The sequence below is a fragment of the Fistularia commersonii genome, chromosome 32 (assembly GCF_037954325.1).
Source record: "Fistularia commersonii isolate RoL2024-O1a breed Wild chromosome 32, RoL_Fcom_v1.0, whole genome shotgun sequence".
Taxonomy (NCBI): domain Eukaryota; kingdom Metazoa; phylum Chordata; class Actinopteri; order Syngnathiformes; family Fistulariidae; genus Fistularia; species Fistularia commersonii.
The window spans coordinates 10,667,279-10,691,044 of record NC_141315.1 but is presented as its reverse complement, the minus strand read 5'-3'; the positions used below and the strand labels follow the sequence as shown (position 1 = coordinate 10,691,044).

Here is a 23,766-nt window from a genome sequence, read left to right as displayed (position 1 = left end):
TGTGTGAAAACACATCTCCGGCGAGCATCTGAGGAAGAGCCAATGTTTTTTGTGTTCTATGTAAAATAAATCATTTCTTTTTGGAGCACTTTTGGGCGGATTTTTTCAAAACTCTACTCAGTCGACTTTTGATCCGGCACCCCTCCCTGACCGGGTAGAAGATCTTCTCCAGCTCTGTGGAGGAATCTGCCAGCTGCCAGGAAACCGCTGCACGGGTTTCCTGAGAAACTATGACGGCGAAACAGTCGCGGTTGTCACGGCGACCCCCAAACGACAAAAGGACGTCCACAGAGGCCGACTAAATTCCTGTTGGAAATCGCTTTTTTCCATTTGAAGCAAGAATGTTGTGAAGATGTTGAGGGAACAAGTTAGGAAGGAACCAGACGGAGATACCGCGCCACTAAAGACCAACACCTTAGAACTTGTGGGAAGTTAGTTAGTCCTCTTGCAGGAGATGCGTAGAGCCAACCGTGGCTACCAGGTTTCTCCATCGGGGTCTGTCGTTGGCAAGTTTCCGTGCCTGTGCCAGGCTCGCACCGCAGGCCCTGAGGTCTTGGGCCACAACATCAGGCGGGCGGGTGCGGGGGCACCTCTGGGTCTTCTCCATCCGGCTAGCTGGGGATTAAAGGCCAAGATGGAGCTCGCGGGGTGTTCGGCAGGCGAGCGGATGACGTGGCCATACCGACCAACTCGCCGCATTGCTGCGAGGCGAGATGCCGGGGGCCGCTGGTTCCATCCCTTAGGGTCTTGTTGGTGACATGCCGGGTCCAGCTGATGCCTTCTAGTGTCCTCAGGGCCCCGGAGCCAAATCCATCAAGCCTGGCTGCCAGCGTGTTGTTCGGTGGCCAGGTTTCGGAGCCATAGAGAAGGACGGAGATGACCGAGGCGTCGTAGACCCGGAGCTTTGTCACCCGGGACATGTGCCGGTGGCGCCACAATGGTCTCCACAGGGACTGCATGACGGCGCCGGTCAATCTCAACTTTGAGATCTCCGGTGTTTGATAGGGTCGAGCCGAGGTACTTGAAGAAGGCGACAAAGTGGACAGGGGTGCCGTGGAAGAGGAGCGGTGGTGGATCAGGTCCCTCTCCTATATGCATAAGCTCGGGTGCCGTGAACCCGCCAGCCTCCAGCAGCATGTCAGCGTGCTGTGAGGCGGCAGCCCCGCCGGCCGAATAGCCATCGCAGGGCCGACTAGCCGGCACGGTGAAATAAACCAGTTACGAAACCAACCGACTTGCGGGAAGGAGAAGGTATTTGTGTTCTCGGCAGAAGAGGCCGAACGGAAACGACCGGCGGGTCCGCTGCTGTTCTCTGATGGCGTTGCGATCCGGAGGAAGCGTTCTGGTCTCCACCGGGAGACGGGGGCCGGACCTGAGCGGGAAGCTAAATGTCAGGACGGGTTGCGTTGGTGTAAAAGGTCGCGGGTAAATCAAACGGCGAAATTAAAATTCCCCGGCGGCGGGAGGGGCTCGGGCGCCAGATACCCCGCCTCCGAAGGGAGAAGAATCACGTTAAAGTTACGACGCGGAACACGCCGCCGCCGCCCGCTGACCTGAAGGAATCGGCGGCGGCGCGCATTCACATAAAGGACAGCGGCGGGACGTCGGTTTCCTTGGCGACGGACGGATCAATTCCAGGGGAACGACTGATCGTCTTCCGGTTGCGATCGGGGGGCGGAGCCTGCTGAGGATCCAGGATGGAGACGTTCATGAACCATCTGCTGCGTCTGACAGGGGCGGACGCTCGGTAGAACAAAGCAGGGGTATTATGGGATGGAGGCTGTCGGAGGATAAAGTTGCATTCGATCGGAACAGTCAACTCGTCCCAGCTGTTTTCCTACGATTGCTAATAATAAAAATAATAATAATAATAATACGCCTTCACTTGTGATGAAGGATCACAAGAATTAAATTTGTATTTCTGAAAATGGTGACGTTTTGTGTATAAATTTGAGGATCAGGATGCGGTCGGTACAAAGGCGTAACTTGATAAGATGATTTCCAAATGTAGTTTTTTGATTATTATTATCATGCAAACATCAGGAAGTCCCCTCTTCCCTCTGAGATCCTCCTGGAAGTGCCTTTGGCTCGCCGTGCGACGTCCCTGCAGCCAGTAAACTCCTCTATCTGGGCCCGGCAGCCCTGCGGGGAACAATGGCGCCGTGGAAGCGAGTCGGAGTTGAGCCGGCGCGGCGCCAGGAGGGTCTGGAGACGACGCTTCCCGCCTGGAAAATCCTTCCAGGATCCCCGACGTGGCACGAATCCTGTGCCGAGCGAAGGGGGTTGCCATGGATACTGCTGATTCCGCTCTTTGGTTATCGCCTGCGATGAGGCGCCGTCGCGGCGGGCGGAGGGTCGCCGAGTCTCTTCTAAAACCCGCCGTCGCCGCGTCGTCAACTTCCCGGGAGCCGCTCCGACCCCGAGGCGGTCGGGTTCCCCCCGCCGGGTCGACCGATACCGTTGCCGTGGCGACACGTCGGTTTTAACCACGGGGGCCGCGGGGAGACGGGCGCGAGACCACGGTTTCACGAGTTTCCCCCGGGTCCCGCGGGCAGGACGGATCCCGGCGACGGGGATTCGACTCGCTGCTCCGTCACCATGGCAACTTCAACGGGGGGGGGGGGGGGGTTCTGGCTCGTAATGACCTCGGCGATAATTCCCCCGGAAATGAAGACGGCTCATGAGTAATTGGAAAAAGCTTGCTTTCCGCCCCACCTGAGCGCACACGCCGTCTCACAAACCCAACTGCAGGCGTCGGGAGGAGACAGAAAGACGGAGATGACTTCATCTGAGGAGGAGGAGGAGGAGGAGGAGATGCAGCACTCAGCTCCATCCAGCTCCAGAAGAAGAAGAAGAAGAAGAAGGATGGCGTCACAGAGTGTGTTTGTCCTGGACGCCACTCCCGTCTGAGTGCAGGGGAACATGTGACACCAACAAATGCTAATCTGTATGTTGCATGGCGGCGCGGGAGTGTGTGTGTGTGTGTGTGAGAGCGGGAAAAAGCAATGAAGCATCAAAGGAAGGGGTATTAAACACACACACACACACACACACACACACACACACAGCCCCACTGCAGGGGTTTCTATTGCATCAGAAGGGGAGGCGAGACTCGGCGACTCCCCCGAGGAAGAGGAGCGGACGGTAACCAATGGCGGACGAGCTGCAGATCGACGACAAATAGGGAGGAACGGGGGAAAGAAATCCCAGCCAGGATGTGCATGCGTCGCTCACTCCTGCGCACACACACACACACACACACACACAACATCCTGGTTTTTCTTCCCATGAGCTGCTGTGATTTATTTTTAAAAATTCTTTTCAACCGACTGTTAAGTAATTTGGCCTTTTCTTATTATTATATAGTACTATCGTGCTAACATATATTGTATGACATATTATAGTGATGTATTACTGTTTGAATTTACAGCGGTTACATAAACCGCTTCCTGTGCCTTCAGGGTTTGGGGTCAGAGGTCAGGGGTCAGAGGTCAGATCTCATTCCCTTACATTTATGTGACAAATCAAAGCTGCAGTAGATGTTCTCGCCGGCTGGTGACCCTCCGGCCGTCCATCTTATTCATTTAAACAACCTCTCCTTCGATTCCTCATGAATTAAATCATCATTTCAGCCAAAATAATAACCTTCTGATATGATTTTCTACTTTTTCTGGCAATTCACATCTAATATTTGTCACTTTCTTCCATTTAATGCCTGACTTCTTCCATCTATTTTCTGATATGTATGCATTGTGCCTTTTAAATGTGACCTTTTTTAATCTGTGTATTAATCCTGAACGTTTCCTTCCTGGATGCTATCTGAGATTACCCTGGAAAAAGTTCACGCTGGCGTCGACATGTTAACGTCTTTCCACTGCAGCGACTCAAGAGTGTATTTGTTTGTTTGTTACTTTTCATCTGGCTGCCATGAACACACACACACACACACACACACACACACATACAGACGTGCCATGTGACCACCACCACCCGTGTTGGAGGCGCAGACATGCGGAGACACGACGGCCCGCTGATCCTATTAGACACAAACTCCACGGCGTCCACTGACCTTGAAGCTCCAGTAGTTGGGCTGCTGCTAAAGAGAAGAGAGAAAAAGGGGAAAAACACACATCAGGCGTTTTCTCAACAACAACAACAACAAGAAGAAGAAGAAGAAGATGGGGACGAGCAGAAACATGAATTTTCACTGCAGTTTTGCACCCGACATCTGAAAGGGAAATAAAAGTGCTTCATATTTGTTCCTCACAGCCGCAGTGAGGGACTTAAAAGTTGAACCCCTGGGAGGGAACCCATTTTGGCGGATAAACAGGACCCCCAATATTATAATTATTATTATTATTACTCTAAAACACACGAGGGTTTGAGGGTTAAGGTTGCTGACATCCAGAAGAATTATCTACATGGACTCGTTTTTTTTTTTTCCCTCATTGTTTCATTCAAAGGGGTGTGTGAGAGTAAAGTTCAAGCGGTTAAATCAAGCGTCTGAGCTGAGCAGGGAGTGTGTGTGTGTGTGTGTGTGTGTGTGTCAGCCAGCAGGAACGGGGAGCCAGTGCTTAATTGCGGCGATGACGTCCAGATTAACCGCCGCCGCCTCCTTGATCGCACTCTAATTGCTTGTAATTGCTCTTCTCGCCAATGAACGTCCTGTTTGCAGCCACGGCGTGCACGCCGCTGCGGGGCCAGACTCTCAGGGTGGTGGGCTGGCGCCGGCCCAGAGCGGGATCACGGTGATCCAGACGGCGGACCAAGGAGCCGGCGCCCCCGGGCCCACCTGGACCGGCGGGAAGATCCCGAGGTGTTCCTCCGCCACGGAGAGAACTCGATCTGGATGTCCGAGGGGCTTCTCGGGAAATGGCGGCCCGGTCATGTGACGGTTCGGAGGACGATGGTTTCACGCGGCTTGGCGCAGATGCTAGCCAGGTGGGACTTCCTCCCCCCGGACCAGCCTTCGGGCACTTTTTGGCAAATTCTGAGAACATTTAAGTATCGATCCTGAAATCAGAGGGGAAAAAATAACTGCAGGCTTTTGCTGCAGCCAGAGCCAGAGGGAGGGGGCGGAGCCTATCCTGGCAGCCGTCAATCATACACCTGATGAACCCGCTGACCAGGAAGGAGAACCCGGGCAGGAGAACGTGGATTCCGAAGGTCCTTAGAAGCTTAGAGTTTCTCCCCGAGACGCAGAACCTTCTATTTGCGAAGGATCCGGCCTCCAACAGCTTCGATTGGTCCGAGACGACCGATGAAAAGAGCTCGGCGCTAAATGCTGCTCGACTCTCCCTGGATCAGCCAATCACAACAGAGGCTCTGCGTCCTGTTGTCGTCCTCCATCCCAGCCTCTGTTACTTTGACCGAGGGGAATCCGGTCCTTTATGCCTCCTGTCGCCATGGGAACTGCCTCCAAGATGACAGGTCAAGAAGCGTGAACTGACCAATGAGGCGTATCAGAACATCACGCCGCTCGCTGTGCACACGCAAGAACCCGGTCCTGGCCTCGGCATCTCAGGACCCGGTTCAGTCTCAGGTCCGGCTGACGCCGTCCGACCACCAATGCTTCTGCCGGACGGTGAAGGCACCACGTGCGCGAGGTGTTGCCCCTCCTGAGGGGAACCTGGTGCGGCCGACTAGAAAACACCACGCTAACAGCTGGAAAAGAATAACAGTCACGGGTTTTTACGGTTAGCGGTTAGCGGTTAGCATTGCTTATCGATACCAACAACAGATGATTCCCAGGGAAAGGAAAGCTCCTCTATCTGTGGAGATACTTCAGATTGGGACCAGGGCTGAGGAGATATGACTTTTCTCTGGCTCCGAGTGTGACGTAACCGGGAGGATGGCGCTCTCCACATTCCCAGGGAAGACGGAGGGCTCTCGGATCCAAAATGGCTTTGTGATGGAGACCCGGCGCCGGGCGGAGCGGCGTTTAAAGAACCTTCACTCGTCTATTTGTCAAAAGGCAGCGTGGGGGTGGTGGTGGTTCTCAATTATCTCCTACAACCGTTCTCCACCTCGCTCCGACAGGCCGACGACGGCGCCTCATTGTACGCCTCCTCCGGCCGTTATTTTTCATCACGTGTCAAATGTTTTCTGCCACCAGACAAATTGGTCCATACATCATTCCATTACCGTTTGACTCGGACTCTAAATACCGCGGGGCCTCCCGCTCGCGCCGCCGGCGAGCGGGAACCCGGCGCTCGGAGGCACCTGACGTCTGGCTCTGAAGGGAATCCACCTGGGTGCCATTTGGGGTGGAATTAAGAGCCGCGGTTTTTATCACCGGCCTGGTTTGCAAACTCAGATCTTTGTTAAAAAAAAAAAAAGGTGATGATAGAGGAGGTACCGCTTCTTTTCAGGTGGACAAACGTCAACGTAGACTCACGGTTACCTCACAGGGTTCCAGGTTCGGATCCGGCGTCCAACCTCATGGAGTCTACATGTGGGCTCTGTAAGATGGATAGATCATGGATGGATGGATGGATGGATAGATCATGGATGGATGGATGGATGGATGGATGGATGGATGGATGGATGGATGGATGGATGGATGGATGGATGGAGGCAGTCCCAGCCTAGACCTTTACTGGTCACCTGTCAATCACAGGGCCCCATGTGGAGACATCCAACCGTCCAATCTCTGAGCACCACGGCAACCACGTGTGCAGATGGTTAGCAAATGAACTTAATAATCAGAAGAACATCTTGGCCCGGAGGAGAACCGCCAAGGAGGGGAGGAGGAACTCAATGTCACATGGACATTGAGTTTTGTGGACTCAGACACGGAGGGACAAGGAAGGTCCAGGTTTTCCTTCCAAACCCCATGAGATGAGGTCTTCACCCCGGACGGCAGAGCAGGTACCTTGACGTCCTGGAAGGAGACACCCCGTCTTCACCACTACGCCGAGGAGGAGAAGAGCAACATGGAAGACGTCGGCCCGCCGACTAACTGAGCGGAGGGGGTTTTCGGCGGTGCGCGCCGAGGCCGAACGCCAAGATGAATCAAGGTCAAAGCGTCCGTCTTCCTCCCGGAGCCTCAGAAGGTGCTGCTCAGACCGTCAGGGAAAGAGCTGAGTCGACCTGACAGGGAAAGGCCCCGACAACAAGAAGGATTCCGACAGAAGGTCCCGGACGGCGGCGGCCGCGACTCTGAAAACCGGCAGACGGGCCCCGTTCCGATCCATAACCTATCAATAATCATCGCGCCAGCGCGCAGGGGACGAGCCGGAGATGGCCGGAGTCCAGGGAGCGGCAGAAGACACCGACGTCCACGTACCAGGACGTTCTGGACACACAAAGTTGAGGATGATGTCAGTTTGTGCGCCAGATGTTTGACCGGATCCAACATGATATCGTTATACTGCGCGATCTCGTTCTCACCAGGTAGCGACGCCGTCAACCCTCCATAAGTCTTTATCCACGAATGGAACGGCGAGGCTACAGAGACTGGACATGAAGAAGGTGGAGAGGTTTTGAGGAGAAGACGGGAAGTAAAGCTGGAACCAGCAGAGGTGAAGACGCGGAAGGACATGGACAGATCAGAGGGACAGCACACGTTAGATGTTTCTGAGACGGTTGGGTCATGTGCAGAGGAGAGATGGTCCATGTGTTGGGAGGAGGACGCTGGAGAGGTCTAGAGGAGGACCAGAGAGAAGATGCAGGGATGCGGTGGAGGAGGACATGAGGTTAGATGGAGGAGGTTGATCGGGAGCAGCCAGAAGAAGAAGAAGACACTGAGCTCCACCTCCTGTCCGTTAACCTTCCAGGTAGAACGCCGTTCCACGCTTCCTCCAATAAATCACCACCAGAGCTTCATTTCTGAGGGCGTCTTGAAGCTCGTTTTAAAACGTAGGCGAGCGCAGGTGTGTGTCTCCCTTGAATGAACGCCGCGTGCACACACTCGCGGGCGAGAGCCGGTGAACACACACCATCCCTCGGCCGTTACCTCCAGACGTGGGCGGGAATCTTTAACCGCCGTCTGAGCAGCTGCTTGTGTTTCCTCTCCCGGGAGCTCCGGGCTCACGGGCAACTTCGCTTTCTGTCTTTTTTTTTTTTTTTTCCTCCTCTCTTCTTTAAAACGACGTCGGCCCGACTTTATTTCGAGGCGCCGACGTGAAGTTGATGCGGCGAGACGGAAGGAGCGCGCCGCCGCCGTGACCCAGATTCGCGGCTCTGTCCGGGACTGGTGTCCAAAACCGTCGCCATGGCAACATGAACCTTCACCGTACGAGTCGCCGGCACTCGGAGCCACCCGAACCGGCCCTGGTTCCTGAACCCCTCACACACACACACACACACACACGCTGCGACTTCACGAGCGTGATGGAGACGAATAAACAAGCGGTTTCATTGTCTGGTGAGAAAAAGGGGGAGTCGAATAAATAATCTCATATTTTCAGCTAATCTGGCTTCGTCATTGGGGGAAATTCCACCGATTCGCTCGTTATGGTTCAAAAAGCAGCTCAGGGATTGGACAGGATCTGAAGAAGCCAACGGCGTCTATCTTTTCCCGCTGATCACGGGGTGAGTTTCATTTCCGGTAGTTTCCTCTAAGTTTCCTGCCCTTTGACTTTTACGGCAGGATTTTAGGAATAAGCTGAACGTGCAGCGGTCGAGGACAAGAACACCAGGAGGAGAAGTTCAGCAAATCTGACAATCACTCTGCAACTTGTTTGAACAATTTTGGGCCAATAATGGGAGTTATCGGTCGTTTCCAGGCAAACCCAGCGGATTCTGAAGTACATTCCTCTGGAGTTTTAAAAGCCATTTATGTCCGATCAATGAAAACATTATTGACGGGTGATTGGCTGCTGACGCCACTTCACCGCCGCCTTGGAGCCAGACAACAACCCTCCGCCAATAACGGGGCACAATGGCCGCCCCGCCGAACACAAACAGGTCCCCGGCCTGTCGTGACTCTCGGCGGCGCCGGACGCCATTTTTCTCAATCAGTCGCGGCGAAAATCCCGAGGCTCTCGTCGTTAAGGAGGAGGAGGAGGAGGAGGAGGAGGAGGCGTGACGACCGGAGGGAGGGAGACCGAGTCTGACCTGCAAGCCAAGTAGCCATCTTTGTACCCACCCTCCTTTTTTTTTCCCCCCTCCTCTCGCTCAACTGTCCGCTTGCCAAAAGAACACACACACACACACACACACACCCCGACGTGTCTTTTCCACATGAAGAACTCTGCGGCAGCACCTGCTCCACACCTGCCTCCCCGAGCCCAGCAGCAGATCAGGCGGCCACACGGAGCGTCATTCCAACATAGGAAAACTACAGGGAGATTAATAAATACTAATTTTCAAAAAAAAAAAAAAAAAAAACTTGAAGAAAGGTAGAGGGGATGATTTGAAAAAATATGTCTAATTTTCAAAAATATTTTTAATAGAATCATTTGAAAAAAATTGTAAATTGGTAAATGAAAACTAATGGAATAATATTTGTGAAAATGTTTAAAAATGCAACAAATGTGCTCCTGCCCTCCTTTCCACAATCCACTATTTATTTATCTTTCTCGTCTATCGTGATCTTTCTATTTTTAGACGCCTTCTATCTATTTCTGCAGATCAACTATTCAAACACGCCCTCCCTCCGACACACACACACACACACACACACACCTGACGAGGATGCGAGGTTCACCGCTACACACAGACAACACACACTTCCACACACCCACCGGCCAGAACAGTGTGCGTATCTCCCAGCGTCACGCCGTCACACACACACACACACACACACACACACAGCAATGTAAATCACGCAGGAATGTCTCCGCTGAGGACGAAGGAGTTACCGTGGCTACTTAAGGAGTGTGTGGCGGAGTGTGTGTCGTCCTCCTCACGCCTCCCTCTTCCTCCTCCTCCCTCTCCATGCTCCTTCCCCTCGCCGCCGCCGCTCGCCGCGTTCCCCCCGAAGACGGGCCGCCCTCGCCGGTGCTCGTAGCGGCGGGCGAGGAGGCAGTTAGCATCCTCCTCTCTCTCTCTTTCTCTTCAGCCGTCTGTCACTCGCCCTCCTCCCTCCCTCCGTTGGTTGGTCGGTGTCGCTCGGTGCAGCATGTGCCTCCCTCCGAAGCTCAGGCGTCGCCAGCCATATGATATCACTCACTTGCCCTTATATGGGAGGTTGTGGGAGGAGGAGGAGGGGGGGTGGGGTTGCCATGACGACAGCAGACTCTACCTGTTTCTCTTTTAGCCTCTTAGTCCACCTTTTTTTTTTTTTTTTTAACCAGGAGAGCATTTATCTGCTGGGTAAATAGTAGTCGAAGGAATTTTTAAAGGAATAGTTCACGTGATCCCAAACCCCCCCAGAAGATCCATGAGGGTCAGAACCCGGGTGAGATGAGGCCGAAGGGTCTCCGGGTGGAGGAACAGGACGGAAGGAGCGGTCAAGAAAGAGAGTCCCGGGGAGGGACGGCCGGAGCGTCCTCTGAAAATCAATAAGGGATCGTCCGAAGATCACCTTAAAGTCTGCGAGGAGTCCACGACATGCAGGAGCATCTCCTGACATCAGCCTCGGAACAGGAAGAAGTAACTCAAATATTGATCGGGATATCAAACGATCAATTATCTCAGATAAAATCTGAAGAAATGAAGTTGACTTAAACTAAAAGCCTTGTGAAAATCATTATTTATCAGACATGAATGAGCGTGTTTTTTCTTAGCTGTTGTGAGAGAAGCACATCTTCCCTGAGGATGGTCCAACCTAGAAGGTGTAACTCCAGTCAGGTCCACCTGGGGCTCCAGCGAGCCCCTCAAAACAGAGCGCCGAGGCCGCTTGGCGCCGCTTGTTTTGCTGCACGACGCCGTCGACGGCGAACGGTTCGGATTTCCCAAAGAACCCGCTCCCCTTCAGCTCAACCACCCTCTGGTGGAACACGCTAGAAGCTCTCAAGGGTCTCAGCTCCTGGAACTCCAGCTTCTCCTCCTGCAATCCTTTCCCACTGCCGGGTGAATTGACGCTGATCTTCAGGCGACGGTTGGAAAAAAAGCCTCCGATGTGTTTTGTGTTTGCAGAGATTGGCCGATTTCCCAGGAGGGAGAAGATGCTGGTACGTGGAGAGGGAAAGCGGACCTCTCCTCCTGGATGTGATAGCACATCCACTCACCGCCACTCCTGGAACGCACGCTGTTTTATACATTTATTCAGGGTTTCATTTGAGGGACATGAGCGTACGGCTTTAGAAGACCAGAAAACGTCGCGCTCGGGAAAAGATCTGGGTGGATCCTTTTTATCGGTCGAATTTGGAAAACAACACTGAAATGAAAAGCCGTCGGTCTGGCGGGACCTGCTCGGGGTCGGAGGTTCTCGTGAGGTTGCAGACCAGGTGTTCCACCGCCTGCCTGGGCTCTTTCCATGTTCTCGGTCTTCCTCCGAGTCCAAAAACAGTCAGCGGGTTCACTGCAGACTGAATGGTCCATAGGAACGGTAGTATAGGTTTGTTCTTCCTCTTGTGGCTGCTCCTTTGGTTTCCACCTTGGTATGAATAAATGACACTTGGGGTTCTCGCTTCATCTGAGAACTTCAACCCGACCCCAGGGTACCTTCTGATGCCAGAACACTTTGGTTTTGTAAACCTTTTTCATCACCATGAATGACGTTGGTGATCCAGACGCGCCCCGAGTCCACGTCACTCCGACGAAACCACAACGAGACCGCCTGGCGGGCAAACATCTCAGAAGATCCCAAGAGAAGCATACATCTCAGAGAAGCTACACCTTCATTTTCATCAATCGTACACCTTTTGTTGACAAACAAACACCTGCGTGTTGTCTGGATGAATTGAAAACAGGAAGTTGGAGGCGGGGTTACCTGCCGGCCGCCGGTCGCCATGCCCTGCGACAGGGCGCCGGGGCTGTTGGAGTACTTGTTCTTCTGGAGGTCCATGAGGGCGTCCCGCTGGCGCTCAATGTCGGCCTTGTGGATGCTGTTCAAGGCCTCCAGGCTCTTGGCGGCCACCGAGTTGTGGCGGCGGTCCAGCGAGGACGACGTAAACCCCCCGTTGGCGTTGTCGGGGAAGCGCCGGGCCCCGCGGCCGGCGGCGGCGGCCATGGTGTGGTAATCCCGCGGGAATTCGGCATCGCCGGCAGAGATCATGGGACCCTTTCTCTTCTCTCGGCCTGCGGTGGGGATGTACGGACGACAGAGGCGAGCAGTTAGCAGGCTTAGGTTTCGGGTCACGTTCAGCTACCGACGCGCCGATGGTTGATAAACCCGGGCTGAACTGCAGGGGATTCTTTGCTCCGGGCACTTTTTAGCTCTTTAAACCTTTTTCTATTGAATTTTTGGATTGTTTCTTTGGACGATATTTTTCGACAGACGACTTCGGATTGAAAATTTAGGTTCATTTGCAGCACCTTTAATTCATTTGCCCAATTTCGCTCTAATATACCCAGGTGTGGGTATATTAATTTCTTAAAAAATCTGTGGTTACTATTAGCCGTCTCGAAAACATTTTCAGAATAATTTCCATGTTCAGGGACGGGATTAAAAGAAACTGGAACATCAGTGTGAAAAATCCTTTTAATACAAGATTTATTTCATGATTATAAAATAAATAAAGAAACACTCATTGGAATTTTTTCATTACAAACATTTCCTTGTTTAAATCTCCATCCCGTGACATCACCGCGACGACTGAACGCCAGAACGACAACGCCGAAAAGGAAGATTGGGGTTATAAAGGAGATGTTTTTCCACGGGAGATGAAACACCTGAAAGGAAGGGAGGCGGCAGAGAAAAGCCTTATGTAAGTCAGTCCTGGAGCTCCGGTCTGGCGCCTCCTGTGGACAGAAGCAGCATTAACTCAGAGGAGAAGGTCCTGGTTCAGAAGGACCGGCCGGGTCGTCCCACCGGGAGAGGAAACCACTGAAACAGGAAGAGCTTTGGCATTTTTTGACAGAAGGTCTTTAAGATGAGTAAAACAAATATTCTAGGTGTAAATATATACCTTTGTGCAAAAGGGCAAGGAGGCTTTTTTTTTTTGAGACAATGTTTGATGAAGTTGTACCTGCAAAAAAAAAAGAAAGCAACTATAGAAAACACCGATCCGGTCCTCTCATACACTGCCAATGTGTTTTTTTTAGAGAAAAAGTGTTTTTAAATAGATGAGCCACAATGGAGAAGATACTCCACGCAAGGTGAGGATTGTAAAACTTGTAAAAAGTGTTGATGAAGCGGAGTTCGTGCTCGTTCTTGGACCTTGAGCTTCCGTATTTTTATAATGTTGCCAAATTAACGGCGGCGTTGAGGAATCGCTCTCGACTGTCGGCGTCGTGAAACCTCGTAAAAGGATAAACCAGCTGTTTGTGTTGCTTTGAATGCTTGATGACAGTTCCCGCACGCAGCGTCATAGGAAACACACACACACACACACACACACACACAAGCTCAGTGAGTAAATGGCTGCAATGGCGGCTGAGAGCATCCGCTAGCATGAAGCTTGTCCTTGAGCCGCCTGTGCAGTAAAACAACGTCTGGGGAGGAAAAAAAAAAAAAAAAAGCCTCCATCTGAACACACACACATGCTTCTGTTGTTCTGTAGACACACACACACACACACTATTGTGAAAGGAAAAAACAAACACTCCTTGAGCGATAAAAAAACAGCTGTAACATCTGTCAATTCCTACGGCGGCTGCAGCGGCGGCGAGCCCGAGGCGGGAGGTGATGGCGAGGTCTTTGCACATACATGCAAGAACGGCGATATTTATGGAGGTGAGAAGGTGTGTGTGAGTGTGTGTGTGTGAGGAGGGGGGGTCGTCGTCACCAGGTTCTCAATCTTCTTCCCATGGTCCTAAATATTGCATAGGGGTGAATGTGGGGGTGAACGGTTGGACGTCTATGTGATTGACAGCTGATTGGTCCGGTTAGGCCCCGCCCCCGCCCTCACCACAGCTGGGATTGGCTCTGTGATTGGCACCTGTGCACCAAAGAGGGAAGCGAAGGTTAGCGGATGAAGGTGTGGTTGGAGGAACCTCCTGGCAAGAGAGAAACAGGTGAAGTTCATCCTTCACACCTGTGTGGAGAAGGAGGAAGCAGCCAGGATGTCTTCTGCTATCTCACCACTAGATGTGGCTGAATCCCACCGGCCGAACCTTGAGGAGCAACAGAGTTTGTGAGCGGAGGCCGAGGCGAGACGGGCCCGAGGGACGTTGGACGGCGTGAAGACCGGAGCGTCGCTTTCAAATGTGACCCTCGCTTCATTTAAGCTGTATTCCGCATTTGGTTTTTTCTGTTTTCACCGCTGTTCTCCCGCTTCTGATGATGGATTTCACGGGCTTTCCTTCCTTCTTTGCTGATTCCCAAGCTTTTCTCGCCATCTGACCGTTCAATTTTAGCTGGTAACGTCAGAGAAATCTCTGAAAGGACGAATCCCTCAGCCACGTCCGCTCCCTCCGGAGCTCCAGAGTCTCCTGGATGTCCTCTAACTGGATTAGGAATGATGGCACCATCTCGGGCCTCCCGCTCTACTCTCATTACTGCTGGTTTTCTTTTTTTTTTTTTTTGCGCGGCTTGTTTTTAAAATCCACGGCCCGTGGTGTTTGGGGAGACAGAGTCTATAAGCCCTATTGATCCGAGCTATTAGCGCCTCTTAGTATCTGCCGGGCTGCGAAGGTTCACCGAGGCAGGACCTCAAATGTCTCTCCATGTTTATTGACCCGACCCGGTAATAAAAATTGATGTCAGATGAGGAGCGAGCGTCGGCCCTCCTTCCCGATCGCAGAGGCTAACGCCGCTAACACACACCCGTCTTGGACACCAGGTCGGCGCGGAAAACTTCACTTCTGTACTGATTTCTTCAATTTTAAACAAACGTATCCACATAAACTTGCATGTCTGACACCCTTCGTTATAATATTCCATTGAATGAAAATAAATGTTTTTCTCTGTACGTGCGACAAATGTTTTACTGTAAGAAAATCACCTGTAATTCCACGTTACATAGATTTATATTTATATTTACGTACCTTTTACTCTGTTTCAATTGATTTCTTTCCATCTTTACTGTTCTTTTATTTTATTTTCATTCATCGCTATTTTATTCTTTATTTTTATATCTATTTTGATTCTTCTCCACTTGACTCGGAAGCAGGAGCCGTTTTCAACGAAAAGCAATTTAACCCCCGGGGATCAATAAAGTATTCCGATTTATTTTTTTACAATATTTTGAACATTTCGATATGGGATTATTTGAGAGCGCTCAGGCGTGTTGCCCGGTGGAACTGGACCCTCCGGCGAGCGAACCCCGAATCTCCGGGTTGTACAATTCAACCTCTTCACGCCCAGCGGGTGAAATGCTTCTCCTCGGCAGGGATTTGCGTCTGACGGCAGTGTTTTTGTGTCTCCTGGGGTTCCGGGGGTCGCTAGAAGTAAGTCTAGCCACAGCAGGTTGTGACGGCAACGCCACGGCAGGAGAAAATAGGAGCCTTGTAAAAAAAAAAAAAGGCTCCTATTGTCGTCGTAATTTACGTGAGGTCGTCGGTCGAACCCAACAATGTATGGAAGTGTGGGAATAAGACTATGCTGGAATCTACTTTTCCAGAAAATACATCTTCCCCTTATCTAAGAGGCTCCAGCATCCCGAGGAGAAACCAACAGAGGAGCTGCTCTTCCACACAGCTGAATACAGTAAGTGTGTTAAAAACAGCATCATTGCTGCACAAAAACGCACTTAAAATCCTTCAGTATTCTCAAAAGTCGTCCGTGCACCTTCGGGATGAATTCTTTTTGTGCTAACTGACCTCCGACCAATTCTATACGGTGCACTGCGCTCAGACATCTGTCAAAATGTTTGGTGCCGCTTTGCTAAGCGACGAGCGACGTCTTGTTAAGGCGGTTGGTTGAATAACGCTTGCAATGTCAGATGACTAATTACGTCGTGCTGGAATACAACCTCGCTAACTACAGGTGTCGCTATCGCTAGCGACCATGAACCAATCAGAGAGCAGTACGTCATACGCTTGCCTCCGCCACAGAGTCGAGGCTACGGGTCGGGCAGCAGACGATGGGAAAAGAGCAGCCGCCAAAGACGTCAACATGAATGGATGGTTTGAAACTGAAACTGACTGTTTTGTTTGGCTTTATTTCGTGCACCTTATGGTCCGCAAAGTCCGGTAACCAACAACTAACTATCAGTTCTAACTGCGTGAGTACGTTTTGCGCCGATTGCAGAGTTTTACTGATGTTTGCGCCCAAACTTTTTCCAACTAGCGTACGTTCCCGGCGCGCGTGTTTATTTCTGTAGAGCTAATTTCAAGCTAAGTGCTTTGGTGTTTAAATATATATTTGACTTGAGGCGCTTGCCGCATACTCAAAGCCCTGATGAGCAAATATTACAGGAATCATGTAAATTCTCTTCACTCTACCATGTCATTATTGCTGCTGGTGGTAGTTAATGGGCTGCCACCCCCTCCCAGCTTGCTCCTGGCTTGCCTTCTGTTATTACAGCTCTGCTCCTGTAACATTAACAGCCGCCAGTCCGGCTGATGAATTACCTCTTCATTTTCTGACTTTGTTCACACTGTTGAATGTCTAACTGCCGCGTTGTCGCCCCAGGTTACATGTCATTTTATTTATTTTCATCTTTTTTTTTTTTTTTTTCGGAACCGACATGTAATTAGGCGCATTGGAACACCAATACCACCATGCCAACAAGTAGTTTTCCCCGTCGGGAGGGAGTTTGTCCCGCGGCCAGACTGTGTGGGTAAAATGTTTCCATAAAGTATTGATGTTATTTGCTTCACAACATTTCCCCCGAAAATACGCTAGCAAAGATGTTCTCGGGTTCCTGAATGACTTGATTTTGTTCAGGTGAGGGAAGGGCAGAGAATATACACTGCTCAACAAAATAAAGGGAACACTTAAAAAACACATCCTAGATCTAAATGAATGAAATATTCTTATGAAATACTTTGCTCTTTACACAGTTGAATGTGCTGACAACAAAATCACACAAAAATGATCCATGGAAATCAATTGTATCAACCCATGGAGGTCTGGATGAGGAATCACACTCCAAATTAAAGTGTAAAAACAAACTCCAGGCTGATCCAACTTTGATGTAATGTCCTTAAAACAAGTCCAAATGAATGTGTGTTGCTTCCTGAGTGGACACTATGATTTCACCCAAGTGGGATTGACTTGGAGTTACATTGTGTTGTTCAAGTGTTCCCTTTATTTTTTGGAGCAGTATATTTTCTCTATGTTTTTATTGTTAGTTGATTTGAATAAATTCCTTCATTCATGCGTTCATTCTCTACAAGTCTGCCAGCGCTAACAGCGGCACCAAAGCACTTCCAAATTGATTTCAAACTACATGGGGGAAATAGAAACCTGCAGATATGGGGGTTGACGGTAGAAATCCGAATCGTGGAGGCAAACCGGCACAAGGTTTTGGGCGTCCGGCAGGGAATCAGAGGCTAGCATGCTGATTTTGGGGTTCACATCGGCGAGCGTCTCATTACACCGACAATGAGAACCTCGTGGAGTAACATCCGCTTCTTCCAATACCAATTATCAAACCAATTTACACCATTACAACATGGTCGACGTACCCGAGGCTAAAATATGTGGCCGGAACACCCTGTAACATTTCACCTCGAGGAATTTTAATGCCAATATGATTAGAATTGGACGCCGACCCCCGACGGCAATGATTGTGTCGTGGAAGAGAACCCGTGCACGGCGGCCCTGCCCAGGGACAATAACATTACTGGGCCTCCGAGGCCCATTTTGCCATTTACAACCCCATCGAACGGAGCGGTTATTAGAATAATGACTAATATGTTGTCCTGATGATAGTCCTAACCTGACACACCAAATTCAATCACAATTTGGAAGCTATTTTCTCAGACACACACAAACACACACACACACACACACACGCTAATAAATGTGCCATGCAGGCTCATCCTCATGATTCATTATTCTATGTTTATTACATTTGAGGCGAGACTAAAAACCCCACAGAGTGATTGTCATTGTGTCGCCGATGCCGTATTTCAACTGTCCTGGTCCCATTCCAACAGAGCGCTCAAGGCCACGGTCAAACATTTCTCATTATATGTGTGTGTGTGTGTGTGTGTGTGTGTGTGTGTAGAGAGAGTATTGGTAGTACGACCTCTGACAGCGGCCGTTTGTTAGTTTTATGGTTTCATCAGGCCGAGGTCTAATCATCGGCGCCCGTTTGAGCTTCACTTAAATTTACTTCCAATTATTTTCATTCTGGGTGTTGGGCGTGTGTGCGGTTGCTCTCTGGTGAGTGCGGCCCACTGATGGCTAAATACGGCGGCGTGTGCGACGGCGTCGTGAAAACGGCACGCCTCGACAGCTCGCAGGATCAACTCGAAGTGAATTTACTCCATCTCATTTGGAAAGTTTCAGGCCGCGGCACTGAAATGAGCGTTTTGAGCCGTAAAGTGAATATGGCCGCCCTGGGATGAAAGGCCACAATCTTGCTTTGAATACAAACATCATTTTTCGAAATGTATAAAAAAAAAAAATCCCATTTGACGGGCTTCCTTTTTTTTTACTTCTATTATTTTTGGAAGACCAGAGGGTGAAAGCTGATGGGAGGGTCACTTTCAGATGTTTCTGCGTCACAACTTCTAGATGAAAAACCCACCAGGTCCAAACTCCATTTGGAGAAAGTAACTAATTCTTAAACAAGGTCACGATGAACACAAAACTTTTTCTATTTTACGGTTTTATTTGTGCGGCGGCGTGATGCCGTTACACAGCAGAAATCCAATCGGAGACCATCGAGCGGAGCACAAAATACCGCACGAGATGTTCATCCTCCGAAGACAACGGAAGATCTCCAAGTCTCCTGACTCAAGGGTTAGCTATGCTAGGTATGCTAGCAGGTAGATATCGGCTACATCGCTGGGAGACGCTTCAATCTACTAACCAGTGACAGATACCTGGAACACCTGGCGTTAAACTGGTCCTTCTGAAAATCACAAGTTCCAACATCGCGACCGATTTTTCGGCATATTGTCTGATTTGCTTCACCGCGTGTGTGACAAAGAAGTATCAGCCGGAAGGAAAGGGAAGGTGGACGAGACAGAGGCGAGACCCGTGATGTTGTATGGTTTGGAGACGGCGGCATTGAGGAGAAGACGGGAAGCACAGCTGGAGGTAACGGAGATGAAGGTCTCGAGGATCGGTCCATCAGAGGGACAGCACACGGCGGATGTTTCAGAGACTGAGATGGTTGGGTCATCTACAGATGAGGGATGGTGAATATATTGGTAGGAGGATGCTGGGGTTGGAGCTGCCAGGCAGGAGGTCTAGAGGAAGAAGACCAGAGAGAAGATTTATGAAGGAGGACATGTTGGATCCGGAGAACAGGGTCGGACGAGGAGGCGGATCGGCCGTGAAGGGACCGGCCCGAAGGAGAAGAAGAACGATTCGGTTCGGCGTGAAGCGTCTCAGATCCACCACGAGGACGCCCTCGACTGTTGGAGGGTTTTGTTTTCCTTGGTAATAAGAGGAATAACTCTGGGCTCTGAAGCGTCTGCTAGGCATGAGAAGATGAAACGTTATCAATCAAGGAAATAATCGCTCTTCTATAAGAGTTCCTCCCTTTTGTCCCTTTTTTTATCCCTCCGCCTTGTTTGCCCCCTTGGCGACGATTCATTTATTCATGCCTTCATCTTTTCATGTTCCCTATCACATCCCAGCCGGTGGCGTCCTCCCACCAGCTACAGCTCGCTCGCTCTCCTTCTCCACATCGCGAAACCTCCGTTCCTCAGAGACCATTAATTACGAAGGAAGGCACTGTGGCAGGAATGAGTGAAAGGAAAGGGTGCTCCTCCACGCGAAAATTATAATATCGAGCTCTCCGGGGCACTTGAATATTAAAATAAAACCCAAACAAGACCGAAGTGTGAACACGGAGCCGGCTATATTTGGAACAAGGTCTCCTTTTCTGAATACGAAATTCCTCCGAACTGTCGGACGAGCGGGGAGGCTCCGGATCCGGTCCTACTTAAAAATAGGTGTTTATTGGCTGACATTTCAAATCCTGCAGGCGTCTGCTGCAAAGAACATGCCCCAAAGGGAGCGTCTCCACTTGCTATTCACAGAGACATAGCTCTTGGAGGACGGATTAGTAATTTTAGCCTTGATTAGCCCGAGTGTTCCTGCTGCGAGAGAACAGGGTGTCACGTCACGTCGCTAATTCGACAATTCCACGGTGAAACCAGAAACTACTCCGTTTCACCGCAGGTTCTTCCGTCTTTACGAACTTCATTCAGAGGGCAATTTATGGCTGGGTGACTGATTGCGGGAGAAGGAAAAAAAAAAAAAACAAGAAAAATTTGTATCCTGAAGAGCGTCGTCCGTGAGTGAGAGCCGAGCTGAGTTTCTCTCTCAAAAAAAAGGACAAATTTTCAAGAGAATCTGGAGAACGAAATGCAGAATTTGCATGTTTCCATCCCCTCTCGCTATGTTGAGCTGGTTTATCAGGAAAAACACGGGGTGGTGCCGGGTTCAAACTGTGATTTTTGATCTACATTATAAAGAGAGGTCACGTATGCTGACGACGTGATGAAAATTCAGTGTAACATTCCTTCCATGCTTCTCGGAATAGAGCTTTGCTTTTCTGGACCTCTGCTGTCGGTCATTTCTATTTCACAAACTATACCTTTCGATGTTTCGATATCTTTACCTGTACTTTTTTTTCCTCGTGGTTTCAACTGAAAATGTATTGGTACTTAAATATAAAAAAAAAAAAACAATCAAGGGGCTGGAGACGCCGACTCCGATACATTCATGTTTGTTTTTGTTTTTTGTGAATTCACGGAACTCAAGTGGTGTCCCTGAAGGCAGGAGAAAACAACCCCCCTCCTCGTCCCTGCCTTATGTTTTACAAAATTTGTGAAATGTGTTTCGTGAGACGTGCCAGATTTAGACCGAGAGAAACAAAAGGAAGGGTAGCGACAGGAAGCAGGATCATGGACAGGAGGGTTGTCACCGTGGAGATCGGTCCTTGAAGGCCCTGGGACTCGGCAACATTTTTCACCCGGTCTCCGTACAAAACAGCGATTATTCCCCCCCTCGAATCTTTAAAGGCTACAACAGCCGGGATTAGCAAACGCTTCATGTATTGTCTGATGCGTCTGTCACGCCGAGCAGGTTCTGCAAAGCGCAGTGGGCTCCGGGAGTCCTGCAAGATGATGAGAGCTTCTTCCTTCCTGGGCTTCTGAAGTGCTAATCGATTGTCTGCACTTGTCATATAGAACCAATACATCGGCCTCGTTTGCATTCAAGAAGCTTGTCGTGATGGATTTTCTTATTTATTTGTTAACGCGACTCCATGTGTGTGTGTGTGTGTGTGTGTGTGTGTGCGTGTTAGTAAAGCGGTCTCGCCGTTCGTACCGGCCCGATCGCTTTTCTTGGAACTCGGATCTCCGGATGAGCGCCGAGGGGCCTTTGGTTTAGCGCGTTCCACGTTTAGCACCAGCGCGGGAATCGATCCGGTCGGTGTGATTTGATTGACAAGGGTGACTATCGATTCCAGGATTTGATCCGGTGCTTCAACGACCGCCTCGCGCGCTCCTCGTCAATGAATTGCTTGGAAAAGGGACTTCTACCTCCTCGGCGGCAAATATAACTCAAAACATACGTTGCCCACGTCCCGGACCTTTACCTTCTCTGATGGCTCCTGCTCAGCCCAGAGTCACCGTTCATGAAATAAATCCCTCAGCTCTTCTTCTAACCGCTCAGACGTGTTTCCGGACGATTCTGATTCCACCCCGGCCTCGAGGGGAAACGCTGGAACTGGCCTCGGACCTTCAGGAGTCCGGACTTGTTGGGTCTCGATTCAATCCTGCTTTGCTCCTGAAGTGGTTTTGCTTTAGAAATTCTCAACCGCAGCCATAACAGGCAGGTTTATCGTCAGCGACGTCCGGGTTACTTTCACCGCGGTGATTGTGAGCGTGGAAGGAAGCGCTTTCCTTCTACATCTCGCCGGCCTGATTTAGGACCCCGGTCTTTGCAGACGGACGTCTACTGAAGACGTCCACTCTCGAGTGACCCCGTGGGTGATAACTCAAACTGCAGATCGTTCAAAACCATCCAGTTAATGACGCTGGTGTAAATAGTTCATGGCGTGCTCATAATTTACTTGTTTAAACTGCTGATATCGTCTTGTCTCTTGCTGGTTTTGCTTCTTGACTTTGCGGATTGACATTTATATTAGGTTGGAATTTAGTGTGTTACAGCGATACACGCAAGCAAGTAGTTTTACTGCTACATTTGAAGCTACATTTCAACCAGTCAATCCAAAAAGTTGTTCTGAAAGAAGTAAATACTTTTAAGAAGGTCAGGAAATGACCCGGTTTTAGGTTTGCAGCGGCTAACGCTAACTATCGGCCATCGTCCGAGGACACCGATCATCATTTAGCAGGAAACATCCTGAGATTTCCACACCTTCAAATGTGATCTTACTTTCCGCTCGTGTCGACATGTCGTCGTGTCACACCTTTTCAAATATTCTAAATGTTGCAAGGCTGTTTGATTTGAATGCTGCCAGTTGAATGTAAAATGTGAAAATCCGTCCGCGAGGCACCTTTTTGTGCAGCTTTTCTTTCAGACGCTGTTCATCTGCTCTTCTAGTTTCTTCTCTGGGAAGGAAAAAAAAATCTTTCCCCACAAGATTAGAGCCTTCAGCTGGGCCAGTTCCAGATGCTAAACGTTTTTTTTTTTTTCTTTTTCTTTAATTATTCTTGCGATTAAATGATTTTGATAAGGATCTGGGATTGAATAATTAAATTTGCAGTGGATTCAGCTCCTTTAAGCGACCGGCACACCCGAACCCGCCGTGCCTTTCCCAGATATGCATCGCTGCGCCGCGGAATCTCAAACATCGCGTCTCCTGCCGGGAATGTGGCCGTCCTCATCAGCCTCCCGCCTCCCCGCCGCGCCTCGTGACGCCACCGTGCCGATTCCGATCGGGCCGAGACCGAGGCACGAATATTCATTCGGCCAGGAGATGGCGGCAGCGCGAACCGGAGGCTAAAGGACGTGACGGAGGGCGGGTAAGGCACTCGGGGTGTTTCAGCTCCTCCTCTTCGAAAGCTGCCGACGGCAAAGCGAGAGGTGCGAGACCGAATAAAACGTGAGTTCAAAGTAGTTCTTGTGTGTATTTGATTATAAAATGGCACCCGGAGGCATGTTTCAGCGGGTGTTTGTATTGATCAACCGTCACAGACGGCCGTAAACTAAGTGAGAGTGGCGAGACGAGAGTATTTCTTTGGGGCGGCTTTCGATGAACACATTCTGCACGGATGATGTCCGCATGGTTGTTTTTGGATGATTCGAGTCCCTCGGTCGCATTTCTGTCAGAGAGGCGGTCGGAACCGACGACGGCGGACGTAAAAAGAAAAAGAATGTGAGCGGGAGGAGTTTGCTTGTGTTCCCTGGAAGGAATCCTGTCTGGCAGGAACCCCCCTGGGTAGCCATTCGCAAAGAGCAACACACTCCAAGAATAAGCAGACAAGCTGTTTGTCCAGGAGGTGAAGCCTGGAGCGTCAACTCAAACAGCACTTCCTGCTGGGCTCCAAGCTTTATCTTTCCTTTTCCCCCTTTTCTGGCGCCGGTTGGTTAAGGTTTGGTGACACGGGTAGTGCCGCTAGGTCGCATTGGGGCAACGCGGCGTCGTGTCGCGGCAAAGATTGGACGACGGGAGAATCATCGGCCTGTCCTCTGTAAACCTCGACCAACCTTCGCTCCGATTAAACAAAGATTTG

The 23,766-nt window shown here is 50.4% G+C and overlaps 1 protein-coding gene across 9 annotated transcripts in view; it reads right to left on the bottom strand.

Moving 5' to 3' along the window:
• srcin1b (SRC kinase signaling inhibitor 1b) overlaps nucleotides 1-23,766 on the bottom strand; it is a 71,186-nt gene that overhangs the window by 16,845 nt on the left and 30,575 nt on the right. For 6 of the 9 annotated variants that reach the window (XM_086139686.1, XM_086139684.1, XM_086139688.1 and 3 more), the window contains exons 2-3: nucleotides 11,822-12,129; nucleotides 4,070-4,096 (exon numbers count right to left, since the gene is read on the bottom strand). In XM_086139686.1, the coding sequence (XP_085995812.1) occupies nucleotides 4,070-4,096; nucleotides 11,822-12,129 (335 nt within the window). Of the gene's footprint in view, nucleotides 1-4,069; nucleotides 4,097-9,806; nucleotides 10,051-11,821; nucleotides 12,130-23,766 lie in introns of those variants that run through there. The other 3 variants (XM_086139685.1, XM_086139692.1, XM_086139693.1) reach the window with 3 other exon arrangements.